At 46.5% G+C, this 16,021-nt stretch overlaps 1 protein-coding gene across 1 annotated transcript in view; it reads left to right on the forward strand.

Annotated features, from left to right (window-relative positions):
- The window catches only part of LOC134928695 (acid-sensing ion channel 1C-like), a 650,441-nt gene that overhangs the window by 350,315 nt on the left and 284,105 nt on the right, over nt 1-16,021 (forward strand). The window contains exons 3-4 of the mRNA XM_063924712.1: nt 1,444-1,571; nt 4,074-4,224. Coding sequence (XP_063780782.1) covers nt 1,444-1,571; nt 4,074-4,224 — 279 coding nt within the window. The remainder of the gene's footprint in view (nt 1-1,443; nt 1,572-4,073; nt 4,225-16,021) is intronic.

Here is a 16,021-nt window from a genome sequence, read left to right on the forward strand (position 1 = left end):
CCTCACCCTCCCTGTCTCTCCCCCTCAGCATCCTCACCCTCCCTGTCTCTCCCCCTCAGCACCCTCCCCCTCCCTTTCTCTTCCCCTCAGCACCCTCCCCCTCCCTGTCTCTCCCCCTTTTTATGTGTATGTGGTATATTATGCAAGATGACAATACACATTTTTTTGTATAAAAAAAAATGAAAACTTTTTTTTTTTTTGCAACCTGTGCCCCTTTCCCTCCCCACTTATATGTGTGTCATAGGGGCCCACATCACACTGACTTATATGTCACCATCTCTCTGTCACCTACTGCCAGTCATCCTCTCCCTGTCACCCACTGCCAGTCTCCGTGTCACCCACTGCCAGTCTCCCAGGCATCCACTGCTAGTCACTCTATACCCAGTCACATTCTCCCACTCACCCTCTCTCCCACTGCCAGTCACTCTCCATCAACCACTAGCTGTCACCAACTGACAGTCACTCTCCCTGTCACCTACTGCAAATCGCTCTCTCTCACACACTCTCCCTGTCCTGTGAGGCCACACCCCTTATAGTGGGGGGGACACCCCTTTTCTGGGAGTGCATGCGCTGCAGTCGCACGCAAATGTACTTGCCCCTTCCATGGTGCCCCCCCTGTCATTTTCTTCTGGATCCGCCCCTGCTCTCATCCACACTCATTACTCGCTCCCACTCACGACTGCAGGACTTTCATCGGGCTGCACCCACTCTGTGGAATGCCCTCCCACGCACAATAAGACTCCCCTCTAGTCTCCAAATCTTTAAACGTTCCCTGAAAACTCACTTCTTCAGACAGCTTCTCACATTCCAGACCCACCCACATAACCTTCATAAGCCTTCCTATCCAATTATATCCCCACAGTACAATCCACTCATCCTCACATATTCTCTCACTTTCCCCTCCTTCTGACCAGGGTTCATCATTGCTGTGATGTGATATCATGCAGCCTACCTAGAACCTTTGCAGCCTGGTGGACAAATATGCAGTAAATAGCGTCTATCCTTGTGTATCAATGCCTATTTCCCCATAGATTGTAAACTGAGAGCAGGGCCCTCCTACCTCTATGTCTGTTTGTTAATTACCCAGTTTTGTTTTATCATTGTGCCCATTTGTAAAGTGCAACGGAATTTGTTGCTCTGTATAATGGACAGTATCTATGCGGTACTTACCCAACAGTTCCCGACATTTACAAAGAGGCTGGAACTCCAAACAGTGTGCACAGAAACTCCTAACCTTAGTGCCCGTCCTCTTCCCTTCCCATTGTCACCTACAACATAATAAAGTACACAGCCACAAATTGTTCCAATCCAGGGCTTATCCGTGTAGATCTGTGATGTGTGACATACGTTATCTACCATTGCCTTGTAAGGTTACCTGGCCGACAGGTGAGAAATTCACTATTTACCTACAGTTTGTGTTTTCTGCTTTTTGTCTTGTATCAGAGGACGTCGCATTGGAGGCTGGAGTGATGGTTCAGATTCACACTCAGAAGGAGCCCCCGTTTATAGAACAGTTGGGCTTTGGTGTGGCCCCAGGGTTCCAGACATTTGTGTCCTGTCAGCAGCAGCAGGTATCCTTTTCTCAGAGGTGTACCGGTAGGTATCCTTTTCTCAGATGTGTACCGGTAGGTATCCTTTTCTCAGAGGTGTACGGGCAGGTATCCTTTTCTCAGAGGTGTACGGGCTGGTATCCTTTTCTCAGCGGTGTACGGGCAGGTATCCTTTTCTCAGCGGTGTACGGGCAGGTATCCTTTTCTCAGAGGTGTACCGGTAGGTATCCTTTTCTCAGAGGTGTACGGGTCTGTATCCTTTTCTCAGCGGTGTACGGGCAGGTATCCTTTTCTCAGCGGTGTACGGGCAGGTATCCTTTTCTCAGAGGTGTACCGGTAGGTATCCTTTGGTGTACGGGCAGGTATCCTTTTCTCAGAGGTGTACGGGCAGGTATCCTTTTCTCAGCGGTGTACGGGCAGGTATCCTTTTCTCAGAGGTGTACCGGTAGGTATCCTTTTCTCAGAGGTGTACGGGTAGGTATCCTTTTCTCAGAGGTGTACGGGCAGGTATCCTTTTCTCAGAGGTGTACGGGTAGGTATCCTTTTCTCAGAGGTGTACGGGTAGGTATCCTTTTCTCAGAGGTGTACGGGTAGGTATCCTTTTCTCAGAGGTGTACCGGTAGGTATCCTTTTCTCAGAGGTGTACGGGCAGGTATCCTTTTCTCAGAGGTGTACGGGCTGGTATCCTTTTCTCAGCGGTGTACGGGCAGGTATCCTTTTCTCAGCGGTGTACGGGCAGGTATCCTTTTCTCAGAGGTGTACCGGTAGGTATCCTTTTCTCAGAGGTGTACGGGTCTGTATCCTTTTCTCAGCGGTGTACGGGCAGGTATCCTTTTCTCAGCGGTGTACGGGCAGGTATCCTTTTCTCAGAGGTGTACCGGTAGGTATCCTTTGGTGTACGGGCAGGTATCCTTTTCTCAGAGGTGTACGGGCAGGTATCCTTTTCTCAGAGGTGTACGGGCAGGTATCCTTTTCTCAGCGGTGTACGGGCAGGTATCCTTTTCTCAGAGGTGTACCGGTAGGTATCCTTTTCTCAGAGGTGTACGGGTAGGTATCCTTTTCTCAGAGGTGTACGGGCAGGTATCCTTTTCTCAGAGGTGTACGGGTAGGTATCCTTTTCTCAGAGGTGTACGGGTAGGTATCCTTTTCTCAGAGGTGTACGGGTAGGTATCCTTTTCTCAGAGGTGTACCGGTAGGTATCCTTTTCTCAGAGGTGTACGGGCAGGTATCCTTTTCTCAGAGGTGTACGGGCAGGTATCCTTTTCTCAGCGGTGTACGGGCAGGTATCCTTTTCTCAGCGGTGTACGGGCAGGTATCCTTTTCTCAGAGGTGTACCGGTAGGTATCCTTTTCTCAGAGGTGTACGGGTAGGTATCCTTTTCTCAGTGGTGTACGGGTAGGTATCCTTTTCTCAGAGGTGTACGGGTCACAGTGATGGGTCATGAGACTGAAATTATATGTTACGGGGCTGATGGCGCTGTAGATGGTGCTTGTGCTTTCCTGTGCTGTGCATGATCCAGAGCCAATAACACACATCTGAGGTCGATGGAGTCACATCTCCACCCACGGTTGGTGGGGAGAACTGAGGGAGAGGGTTGCCATCAGAAGTGATGGGGCCTGGGATTGATTGAGCTAGTCTGACTTACCTTGCTTGGGGCAGGGGCACTGGCTGTCTGGCCTCAATGTGTTTTATTGGCTTGGGTCAGTGCATGTTGTGGACATGGGACCAGCATACGCCGTAATGTCACTGAGCAGCTGGCCGTTCTTTCTTTCTGCCACCATTCGTAGTATAAATAACAGGGCGACGACTGTGATGGCATTGCTGGGTCAGTGTGGTTATTGTAGATACGTTTACATTTTATTTGTTAGGCGTTATTGGTTGAACGTGTGGGGCCACTCAATCTCACATCTGCCGATAGGGGGCTTCTGGGCACAGCGGGTTGCCTGCCTATCTTCAGGACGCCTGCCCAACACAGACCACCACCGCTGGACCCTGGTAGTGTTCTCCACAGAAAGCTTTTAAAGCCGGGCAGCATGAGAGAACCAGGGGTGGACCAAACCCTATCACAGGAGGTAAGTAGCAGCCCATCATGCATCCTCCCATCCAGCATGTCACTTACTGCTTGGTGGGCTCTTTGTAGGAAGTTGCGATGCTGGTAGTCTGCAGAGTTAGCCTGCAGTGCAGGATGGGCTAGGGTTGCGGCAGAATGGACTCATGGTGGGGGCTTTCTGGCCAGGACCCTCCTTCCATTGGGGGTGGCTCCATATAATGAGGCTTTCTGCTGCTCACAGAGCCAGTGTAGTCTACTGTAAGTCGGGCCAGTCCTGGGTGCCTGATGCTGCGGCTCCCCATGTGTAAGCTGGGCTGCGCTGGACAGTGAGACAATGGACAAGGCCCGGGGGAGAACGCTGCCAGCGCTCCGGCAGTGTGTAACACCAGGACAAAGTCTGGGAAGTGATGGATTTCAAGTGACCTGCATGTGACTGCCTATGTCTCATTATTCCTTAACATCTATCACCTCAGCTAACTTACCTACCCCCACCATGGGGCGATTGCCGAAATGCCACAGACAAACCTTCCTACTTTGATACATACAGCATCACAGCTTGTCGCATTGACTGTGAGACCAAGTACCTCCTGAAAGAATGCAAGTGCCGCATGGTCCATATGCCTGGTAAGGTAGAGTGTGTGCTGAGGGGGTACGAAGGAGGTAAATGTAATAGGGCCCGAGCTGCCCGAGCTGTGGGTCCAGGTTGGTTTTGCCAATGCTGACATTCTCACCCAAAGTCCAGCACCTCTGGCAGCTCGCAGGCTATTACCTTTACTCCCGAGACTGCACAACAGGGAGGCGTGAGAGACTCTAGTTACAGACACCAGAGACCATGGCCCTCATTCCCAGTTGTTCGCTCGCTAGCTGCTTTTAGCAGCATTGCACACGCTAGGCCGCCGCCCTCTGGGAGTGTATTTTAGCTTAGTAGAACTGCTACTAAATAATTTCCTGCAGTTACAGAATGGCTCCAGACTTACTCCTAGATTGCGATCCCCTCAGTCCGTTTAGTTCCTGATTTGACGTCACACACACACCCTGCGTTCGGCCAGCCACTCCCCCGTTTCTCCAGACACTCCCGCGTTTTTCCCTGACACGCCTGCGTTTTTTAGCACACTCCCGGAAATTGCTCAGTTACCACCCAGAAACGCCCCTTTCCTGTCAATCACTCACCGATCAGCAGTGTGACTGAAAAGCGCCGCAAGAACATCAGCAAATCTAAGTTTTTAGTTAAATAACTTAGTGCATGCGCTCTGCGTACCATGCGCATGCGCATTTAGCAACAAATCGTAGCATAGCAAAAATCGTCAATGAGCGAACAACTCGGAATGACCACCCATGAGAGATACGCAGTACAGTATAAGTATATATACTGGGTATTACAGCTTACTTATTCACATACTGAAATAATGTTTCTTCCAGTTGAAAACTCAAGCATAGCATTGCATGATTGCAGACTTTCTGGATGCCCTCACCCCCAAAGGAGTGGACAACCAGGTTGGCGCAGTGGGAGGCATGGTGCAGCATAGGAGGTGGGGTGTAGAGATTATACATCGAGGAGCGGGGCTATGTTGACGCAATTCAGTTGTCTGGACAACCCACACTAAGTGGCCGAAGTCAACATGCATGACTGGTAGTAGCCGGCACCGGGAAACTTGAGCACTCTTTAGGGCAGCCAGGGGATGTCCTCCTGGACGTTCCGGGAGAGTAGGCGAGTATGCATCATGTCTTATAAAGTGCCGCTGATTCCATCATTTTACAGATGTAACATAGTAACAGGCAAACAAAGGGTATGGAGAACCCTGCAACTGAGAGCTTACATTCTACGGAGACGGGGTAAGGAATTTGGGTGCATGGGTTGATAAAAGTATGAGGTATAACACAAGGATCTTGGAAGGAGTAGGGTAGGATAAAGGGGTGAGTATTGAGAGAGTGCGCGATAGATTGTAGATTTGGAAAAAGACTGGTAGGGCAGGGGCAGCACAAAAGAAGTCTTGTAGACAGGTGGAAGGAGGTTATAAGGTCAGTGGCGGCATGGAGTGGTTGAGGTGAGGTTCATCACGTGATGAGATTACAGATGTATGCAGGGAAAGAATTAGTGAGGTACTTTTAGAGGATGGTTATCAGCTTCAATTAAATTATGGTAACCACGAGGAGCCAGTGAAGGGATTTATACAGTAGATGAGGAACAGCAGGAAAGAAAGATTATTCTGGCCATAGTGTTCAAGATGGACTTTAAAGGGGAAAGGCCGGTAGATAAGTGGTTACAGAAGTTGGAAAATAATGAGTTGAGCAGAGTGTCTCTTAATTCCTAAGTGAGTAAGAGGTGTATTTTTGTCCTGTTGCTAAGGAAGAAGATGCGACGAGGGTTATGGTACTGGGTGTGAGAGATAAATTGTGGGCAAGGGGAACATGTGAAGGCGATGTAGGCAGGTGTCCCACTTTCTGAGTCTAATGGTATAACTAAGAAGAGATGCAAGGTGTGGTGAACCTCCATGCCAGGAGTCTACAGGTTACATCTCTCTGCTCCCTAGAGGTGGATATTGTTGGAATTTGAGGTGACAACTGCGCTTCCCTCCATAATGCTTCACTTGGAGCATTTGTCCCTTACCGACATTGCGTTACCTGAGCCATCTTGCCATTCAGTGCTGAAGAACCTCAGCGGTGGGGAACCCTGTCAGTCCTGCTGTCAAGTGCCTACATACATTATTCAAATTTTTTATTTTTTGCCTAAAATCCATAAACAACTAGTTAATCCACCTGGCAGACCAATAGTGGCGGGGATAGATTCCCTTACGGCCAACATCTCAGAGTATGCAGAAGTTTTTTTTTTTAAAGAAGTATGTACCATTTTTAACATCATATGTGCAGGACACCACATAAGTTCTCCAAGTACTCAATGATATGGAATGGAAGGAGAATTACACTTGGGTGACTAGAGACGTACAGTCACTATATACATCCATTGACCATAAGAAAGGAATTGAGTCATGTAAGGAATTTCTTATGAAGGATGAGGAGTTGACTGAGGAACATAATAGTTTTATCTGTGTTTTAATCAGTTTTATCCTCACTCACAATTATTTTAAATTCCTTGACCAGTTTTACATTCAAATACGTGGAACGGTGATGGGGACAGTGTTTGCTCCTAGCTTTGCAAACTTACATATGGGCAGCTGGCAGCAAAAATATATTTATAACAATAACCCCTTTATAGAAAATGTTATTCTTTTTAAACGATACATTGATGATATTTTAATAATCTGGGATGGTGCGGAGGAAAATTTTAATCACTTTATAGAGCATATCAGTGATAATGAATATAATTTAACATTTACATACAAGACAAGCCAGGTGGAGACTGAGTATTTGGATCTTATTTTGAAAGGAGAAGGAAATAGGATTCAAACATCAAATTTTATTAAAAAAGTGGATACTAATTCATATGTGCACTTTAAGAGTGGTCACCTATCACAACGGAGAACAAATATTCCTACTCTCAATTTTGTAGATTTAAAAGAAATTGTAGCAAGGAAGAAGAATGTGAGCAGCAACTTCAGGTGTATGCTAAACGCTGTGAGGAAACAGGATATCCCAGTAATCTCACAGAGGATGCTATAAGGAAGACAAACAAGAGGAACTCCTGGGTTATAAGAATAAGGAATCGAATCTGAATGAAATTGATTTTATTACCCCTTTCAATGACCATGAGAAGGAGATACAAAAGGATGTTAACAAAACATTGGGATATATTGAAAATGGACTCTGTTCTAAGTAAAGTGTTGCCAGAAAAACCTAAAATGGTTTTTAAAAAAGCCAAAAACCTTAAAGACCATCTAGCTCCCAGTAACCCTAACCCTTGAAAGGTTTCTATAAATGCAATCATCGTAACATCTGTCGTTTCACACTCGCGAATACACAAAATGTTACAAATTCGAATGCTTTCTATAATGGAAATGATAAACTGCAATACCCCTTGGGTTCTCTATATGTTAGAATGTCCTAAAATATATAGGAAAAACACACAGAGCTTTGAAAATAAGAATTCAAGAACATGTAAGGAGCATTAGAAACAAGGTAGATATTCACACGATTCCGCGACACCTTCCGTGCCTCAGATGAGAACTGTCTCAGGTGTAAAGCGATTGAATTAGTACAGTTGGGCGCCAGAGGTGGGGACCGCGAGAACAAACTGGCTAGACAGGAAATGTATTGGATCTGTGAATTAAATACTCTAGTGCCACATGGCTGAGATGATAATTAGGAAACAGCACCTTTTATAGTAACTAATCACTTTATGTATTTTAAATTATTTATTAAGTATTTTTTTATATTTTTTCAATGCATTGTCTATGTTGTTGTTAATCGGTTTATGTTCGTATCATTTTATATTGCTGCTCATCCATGTTTGTATTATGAAGCTTTCACTTCCTCTTCTTTATAATGATGTTTTACAATGATGTGGTATTTATTACATATATCGTCTACACCAGGGATGGGGAACCTTCGGCCCTCCAACTGATGTTGAACTACACATCCCAGCATGCCCTGCAACAGTTTTAGCATGGTCAAATAGCAAAACTGTAGCAAGGCATGCTGGTATGTGTAGTTCAACAACAGCTGGAGGGCCGAAGGTTCCCCACCCCTGGTCTACACTGTCACTGTTGTTTTATGTGTGTATCTGTTATATAGATCTATGTTGCTGTCACACTATTATGTTTGTACTAATTAAGCCTCGTGCCCCTTTTCTTGCTGTTAGAAGTAAGTGGTATTTTATGATGGCCATTATTATATTTTATTAAGATGCCTGAAAAATGCCAATATTGTGTCTGCAGCACAATGTCTTCATAAAAATGGCGTCCGTGGGTTACAGTGTCTTCCTTGCGCGGCGTCTGTGTATGTGTGGGGATGCAGCACTGTGACCGCTCTACCCCTCACGGATGCGCAGATGGGGTGAAAGGGACACGTGACCGGCGTTTCTGGCGTCATCACGTTGTTGACCTAGCCGCATCACTCCGCTCTGTGAAGGGTGCGTGGTGGGACGAGCAATGTGACGTCAGTAAGCTAGTGAAGGCGGCGACCAATGGCGTGATGTCATCGCGCTTGCGGGAGCTGCTACCAGCGGCGCCATGGTATTGGTGTTTCTATGGGAACAGTTAATCCCATGTTAATATAGAAGTATTTGATTATATTATGAATCCGGAAATGGCGGGAATAAGCCTGTAATGGGCGGTAAACACCCCCCCTAATTAAGTGATTACTATTAGTGTAAATAGAGCATTTGGGCAATGGGGTCACATATTCCTGATGAAGTCCAGGCACCTGACGCCACAGGGACGGAACGCGTTGAGTACTACTGACCAGATCTACCTACTACATATCAGATAAGCTGCTTTACGTCTTTATAAATGTGCGGGCGTATCATGCTTTGTGTAAGCCAATAAATTGTGTTAAACTTTATTACACTATTTGTGCCGCAGAAGCTGCGCTATCCGGGAGTTACTCTTCAAGTACAAAAGCATCGCCGCTGTGCGATTCTTTTGTACTTGTGGGGGGGAGGGGTCCAGACTGACATGCGGGGCGGACTAGCTCTGTGCTGGGCGTCCCCCCGCATGTCAGTGTAAGTGATCGTAGCTGTGCTAAATTTAGCACAGCTATGATCAGGTCGGAATGACCCCCACTATGTCCTGCTGCCAGTCTGCCTGCCCCCCCTCCCCCCCCAGAATCAACAATCCCCACTCCCTAGCCGCGGCGCAGGTGGAATAAAAGCTGCTTCAGCCACCGGCATAGATGTGTATGAAAGCGGCGCAGCGGAAGGCTATCATAGCCCTCCCTGCGCCGCAGACTCTCTGAGCCCCGAAACCTCCTCGGCGTGTGATGTCACAGAAGTGCCTCCCCGCCACAGCCGCGCCCAGATCCCCAGAGGCCCTGACTCCGCAACACAGCACCTGGGCTCCCGGCCTGGAATCCCCGAGGTGGCTAATGTAGCGGATAGAGAGGGTGATATCGCGGAGGGTAATGTCTGGACGCTGAATCAGTGTAAAAGGTGACAGTGCAGTGCAGTGCAGTGGGTGTGCGGGGTCACTGACACTGCACAGCACTCTCCCCTTTTACATTGATTCAGCCAGTCAGTCAGTTCTGCCAGCCAGTCACTATTGTTAGCGCCGGTGTCACAACGCGCCGCATTACAGGGAAGTAGACACACTCAATAAACTACAGCTCCCAGCAGCCCTTAGTGCCGAAGCATTCCAGCCCTCGGGGCTGCTGGAATCTGTCGTTTATTGCGTTCAGATACATGTTAATTCAGTGGGAGTGGAAGAACCCACATCTCACCAAAAGAAAAGAAATTCCTTTGTTTGGAGCACTCTTTTAAACATTAAATGGGAATTGAAATGAAAAATTGAATTTATTAATACTTAACTTTTATTATTCCTTACTTGACTAAAATTAGAAAGGGATTGGTATATATATCTCAAATTATTGTATCCCTATATAAACAGTGGTAGAATATAAAATAGGAGCAAAAACAATAGTGAATTATATATTGATGTGATTGCTCAAATAGTCAAATAAAAGTGATAGTAATCTATCCGACCATTCAGACAGACAGCAGCGGTGATTTTTCTATACTCTCATATGGTCAGAGGATTCATGGCCATTGGAGTATCACCAGTAAGTTCAGACTATTAATATGCGTCTGAGTTTCATCAAGCGGTGTACCTCTTTCTATATGAATTCATTGGATCGGCTGATCCCCCGACCTTAATCAAAATTATACACAAAGAAGGGACTGATCCTTTGTCATGTAACAGAAATATTATCCATATCTAGTATTTATGGCATGTGTTGTATCATAATTGTATGGAGCAGATATAGATGCGTAAATAGCCACCTTGTATTGGGGCTAAATTCCAATCACTAAATAACAAGATCATATGAGTCAATAGACAGTCAGTAACATTCAAAATAAACAGAGTATGCATTGCAATTCTGTAATTTGTTCAAAAATTAATAATCCAAAATATGGAAGTGCATTGCTACATAGTCAGTAGATGTGTTGTATACCAAATGTGGAGGGAAGGGGGAAAAAGAGAGACAAAAGGATAGACACTCTAGTCGAATGATCCCATCTGCTGTCCAACCTAGGTGAGCAAGCCCAGGTGGTGAAACGTACGTCCTACTAATTACGGCCTTACACACGGTCTCCTCACTGCAGGGGGAGCCGTGATCAGCGGCAGCAGCGTTCAGTCATCAAGCGGTGGTAATTCACTGACCAAAAGCCGGCAGCGGGGAAAACCATGACCAGCAGCAGTAGCCTTTAATGACCTAGCGGCTGGGATCTACGGACCGCCATGACCGGCGGTGAGGTATAGTGAGTCACACTTCAGAGACAACGATCTGACACTCCTCACAATCCCTGTCCTCTCTCCCTGCTTTTTTTCACGGACGGACAGTTGATACCCGGTGGCGCATCCGGACCCTGCAAGGCTCATTAGCATCAGGGCCCGCCTAACACCACCTACGGGTTTTCAAGGTACCCTCCGCTTTTTTCCTTAATTCTTGGCACAGCCCACGATCCCACTCTCATCTGTCCTCCGCTCCAATTGATGAGGCCAGACAGCAGATGGGATTAGTGAACTGGAGTGCCTACTATCCTTCTTTTCGGTCTATATACAGGTATATCTCTACCAGAATAATTTTTTCTTAATTTTTTCCTAATAAGTATATACCGCTTTTTGAAAAATATGGCAATTGGCAAGGTGCAACCAAGGTGGTTATATTTACATTAGAGATACCAATATAAGGATTTCTATATCTTAAATTTGATAATAAAACAGATGTATTGATCTTAATACCTATAATCTTTAACTCAATACTCATAATCCTTGTTGAGAGTATATTTCGGCCCCTGGCTCGGGCTCAAGTGGCGCATTTAGACCCTGCAAGGTTTATTAGCATCAGGGCCTATCTAACACCACGACGGGGCCCTTAGCCAGAGTGCCTGTTTCCTCATTTCTACGGCACAGTTGACGGTCCTACTCTCATCTTTCCTCCGCTCTTGGATGAGGTTGGACAGCAGATGGGATCATTCGACTAGAGTGTCTATCCTTTTGTCTCTCTTTTTCCCCCTTCCCTCCACATTTGGTATACAACACATCTACTGACTATGTAGCAATGCACTTCCATATTTTGGATTATTAATTTTTGAACAAATTACAGAATTGCAATGCATACTCTGTTTATTTTGAATGTTACTGACTGTCTATTGACTCATATGATCTTGTTATTTAGTGATTGGAATTTAGCCCCAATACAAGGTGGCTATTTACGCATCTATATCTGCTCCATACAATTATGATACAACACATGCCATAAATACTAGATATGGATAATATTTCTGTTACATGACAAAGGATCAGTCCCTTCTTTGTGTATAATTTTGATTAAGGTCGGGGGATCAGCCGATCCAATGAATTCATATAGAAAGAGGTACACCGCTTGATGAAACTCAGACGCATATTAATAGTCTGAACTTACTGGTGATACTCCAATGGCCATGAATCCTCTGACCATATGAGAGTATAGAAAAATCACCGCTGCTGTCTGTCTGAATGGTCGGATAGATTACTATCACTTTTATTTGACTATTTGAGCAATCACATCAATATATAATTCACTATTGTTTTTGCTCCTATTTTATATTCTACCACTGTTTATATAGGGATACAATAATTTGAGATATATATACCAATCCCTTTCTAATTTTAGTCAAGTAAGGAATAATAAAAGTTAAGTATTAATAAATTCAATTTTTCATTTCAATTCACATTTAATGTTTAAAAGAGTGCCCCAAACAAAGGAATTTCTTTTCTTTTGGTGAGATGTGGGTTCTTCCACTCCCACTGAATTAACATGTATCTGGTACATATTCCTAGGAGCACCTCCAACGTCAAAATAGCCGCTGATGCGGGTTTAATTGGTTTTTTTGCTTAGTTGGTTTTCTTTATCAAATTAATTAATCATATTTAGTCTGGTGCAGGATAAACTCTGTTTTGTCGTTTATTGCGTTCAGCCGGGTCTGAATGACCCCCTGTGTCTGGCTGCTGTGTATTCTATAGGGGCCCCAACAAATTTGTTGTCCAGGGCCCCGATAGACCGTAATCCGGCTCTGCAGCGGTTACCACGTGGTGCATCTCTGTTCACTTTGGCAGAATGAAGAGGTGTCAGCGAGCCGGTGGGAGGAGACAGAAGTAGATCAGGCGGCTGAATTACCGGCCTCCTGTAACCATGGAAACCATCACCTTATTGCTCTGGAATATCATTACCGAGTGCAGTCATCCTTTCACTATATACAGTGCCGGGCCTACACTATATACAATGCCGGGCCTACACTATATACAATGCCGGGCCTACACTATATACAATGCCGGGCCTACACTATATACAATGCCGGGCCTACACTATAAACAATGCCGGGCCTACACTATATACAATGCCGGGCCTACACTATATACAGTGCAGGGACTACACTATATACAGTGCTGGGCCTACACTATATACAATGCCGGGCCTACACTAAACAATGCCGGGCCTACACTACGCACTGCCGGGCCTACACTACGCAATGCCGGTGATGGTGCGTTGGTTTTTCTGTGAGGGGATGATGCGTTGGTTTTTCTGTTGGTGGATGATGCATTGGTTTTTCTGTGAGGGGGCATGATGCGTTGGTTTTTCTGTGGGGGGATGATGCGTTGGTTTTTCTGTGAGGGGATGGTGCGTTGGTTTTTCTGTGGGGGGGTGGGGGTGGTTTTTCTGTGGGGGTGATGCGTTGGTTTTTCTGTGCGGGGGTGATGCTTTGGTTTTTCTGTGAGGGGATGATGCGTTGGTTTTTCTGTGAGGGGATGATGCGTTGGTTTTTCTGTGAGGGGATGATGCGTTGGTTTTTCTGTGAGGGGATGATGCCTTAGTATTTCTGTGGGGGGATGATGCGTTGGTTTGTCTGTGTGGGGGTGATGCTTTGGTTTTTCTGTGAGGGGATGATGCGTTGGTTTTTCTGTGAGGGGGTGATGCCTTAGTATTTCTGTGAGGGGATGATGCCTTAGTATTTCTGTGAGGGGATGATGCCTTAGTATTTCTGTGGGGGGATGATGCGTTGGTTTTTCTGTGAGGGGATGATGCGTTGGTTTTTCTGTGAGGGGATGATGCGTTAGTATTTCTGTGGGGGGATGATGTGTTGGTTTTACTGTGGGGGGATGATGCATTGGTTTTTCTGTGGGGGATGATGCGTTGGTTTTACTGTGGGGGGATGATGCATTGGTTTTTCTGTGAGGGGATGATGCGTTAGTTTTTCTGTGAGGGGAGGATGCGTTGGTTTTTCTGTGAGGGGAGGATGCGTTGGTTTTTCTGTGAGGGGAGGATGCGTTGGTTTTTCTGTGAGGGGAGGATGCGTTGGTTTTTCTGTGAGGGGAGGATGCGTTGGTTTTTCTGTGAGGGGAGGATGCGTTGGTTTTTCTGTGAGGGGAGGATGCGTTGGTTTTTCTGTGAGGGGATGATGCGTTGGTTTTTCTGTGAGGGGAGGATGCGTTGGTTTTTCTGTGAGGGGAGGATGCGTTGGTTTTTCTGTGAGGGGATGATGCGTTGGTTTTTCTGTGAGGGGAGGATGCGTTGGTTTTTCTGTGAGGGGATGATGCGTTGGTTTTTCTGTGAGGGGATGATGCGTTAGTTTTTCTGTGAGGGGAGGATGCGTTGGTTTTTCTGTGAGGGGAGGATGCGTTGGTTTTTCTGTGAGGGGATGATGCGTTAGTTTTTCTGTGAGGGGAGGATGCGTTAGATTTTCTGTGAGGGGAGGATGCGTTGGTTTTTCTGTGAGGGGATGATGCGTTGGTTTTTCTGTGGGTGATAATTAGTTATTTTAGCTGTGGGGGATAATGTGTTGGTTTTTTCTTTAGGGATAAAGAGCCTAATTCATACCTGATCGCAGCTGCAAATTTGTTAGCCATTAGGCAAAACCATGGGGGTGATTACGACCTGATCGCACACTGCAGATTTTCGCAGAGCAGCGATCAGGTCCGGACTGCGCATGCGTATGCACTGCTTTGCGAACTCGCGTCATACGAGTGCAAAGTGGATCGGCGCCTAGCGATGGATTTAACGAAGAATCCATTCGCATGGGCGATTGCAAGGAGATTGACAAGAAGAAGGCGTTTGTGGGTGGCAACTGACCGTTTTTAAACGCAGGCGTGTCCAAGCGTTTGCATGGTGGGTGTCTGACGTAAATTCCAGCACGGACCGGCTGAAGTGATCGCAGTGGCTGAGTAAGTCCTGAGCTACTCAGAAACTGCAAAAAAAAAATTGTACTGCACAGCTGCACACGCGAAAATACACTCCCCTATAGGTGGCGACTATCTGATCGCAGCGCTGCAAAAAATATCTAGCGAGCGATCAATTCAGAATGACCCCCCATGTGCACTGCAGGTGAAGCAGATGTAACATGTGCAGAGAGAGTTAGATTTGGGTGGGGTGTGTTCAAACTGAAATCTAATTTGCAGTGTAAAAATAAAGCAGCCAGTATTTACCCTGCACAGAAACAAAATAACCCACCCAAATCTAACTCTCTCTGCATATATTACATCTGCTTTCCCTGCAGTGCACATGGGAAGTAATTCAGACTGCATTCCTGTAGCGGCAGCAATCGCAGTCTAAATTCCTAGTGGCCGCACTGCGTATGTGCACTGCGGGAGCCCAGTGAGATGATAAAAGCATCTCAGGGCTGCGATCGAGGCAGTCGCGGAGCGGGATGGGGCATGCCAATGGCGTTAGAATGCCGCTGGCTGGGCACAGTCCAGACAACAAAGGCGTGTCCGTAACGCTGCAGGGGCAGGCTGCGGCGGCCATGTGACATCACACGCAGCCGCTGCAATCCGTGACGCGGTGAGTAGCGGCCTGCCATAGCGCAGCAGTTGCTCCGGCAGGGAGCTACTCAGAGGGAGAAAAGCGTCTCAGCTGTGTGCTGCTTTTGTACCCTTGCGGGGGGCCTGATGCGGACCAGCATGTCTGAGAAACTGATTGTAGAATCTATCACATCTATGATCAGATCTGAATTAGGCACAGAGTCCATCATTCAGGTTCCACAGTTACATTGTAAAAGTCACTGACAGATGATGTTTGTCCGTCTGCGCATGTGCAGAGTCCGCAGCAGTTTGTACGGACTTCCAGATTGTGGCCGTATACCTGAAGGATGCGATTGCAAGTTGATTGACAGTGGCAAGCATGCACACGGCATTGGGAGGGGGGGCATTTTAGGGCTGCTGCAATGACAAAATTGGCAGCGCTGCGTCTGCATACGCAGTCTGGCGGCATATGCAGGGGTCAACCTTCATTTTCTTATTCTGCGATGCGATCGCAATTGATTTGCGGAGATTAG

Source organism: Pseudophryne corroboree, chromosome 5 (assembly GCF_028390025.1).
Source record: "Pseudophryne corroboree isolate aPseCor3 chromosome 5, aPseCor3.hap2, whole genome shotgun sequence".
Classification (NCBI taxonomy): Eukaryota; Metazoa; Chordata; class Amphibia; order Anura; family Myobatrachidae; genus Pseudophryne; species Pseudophryne corroboree.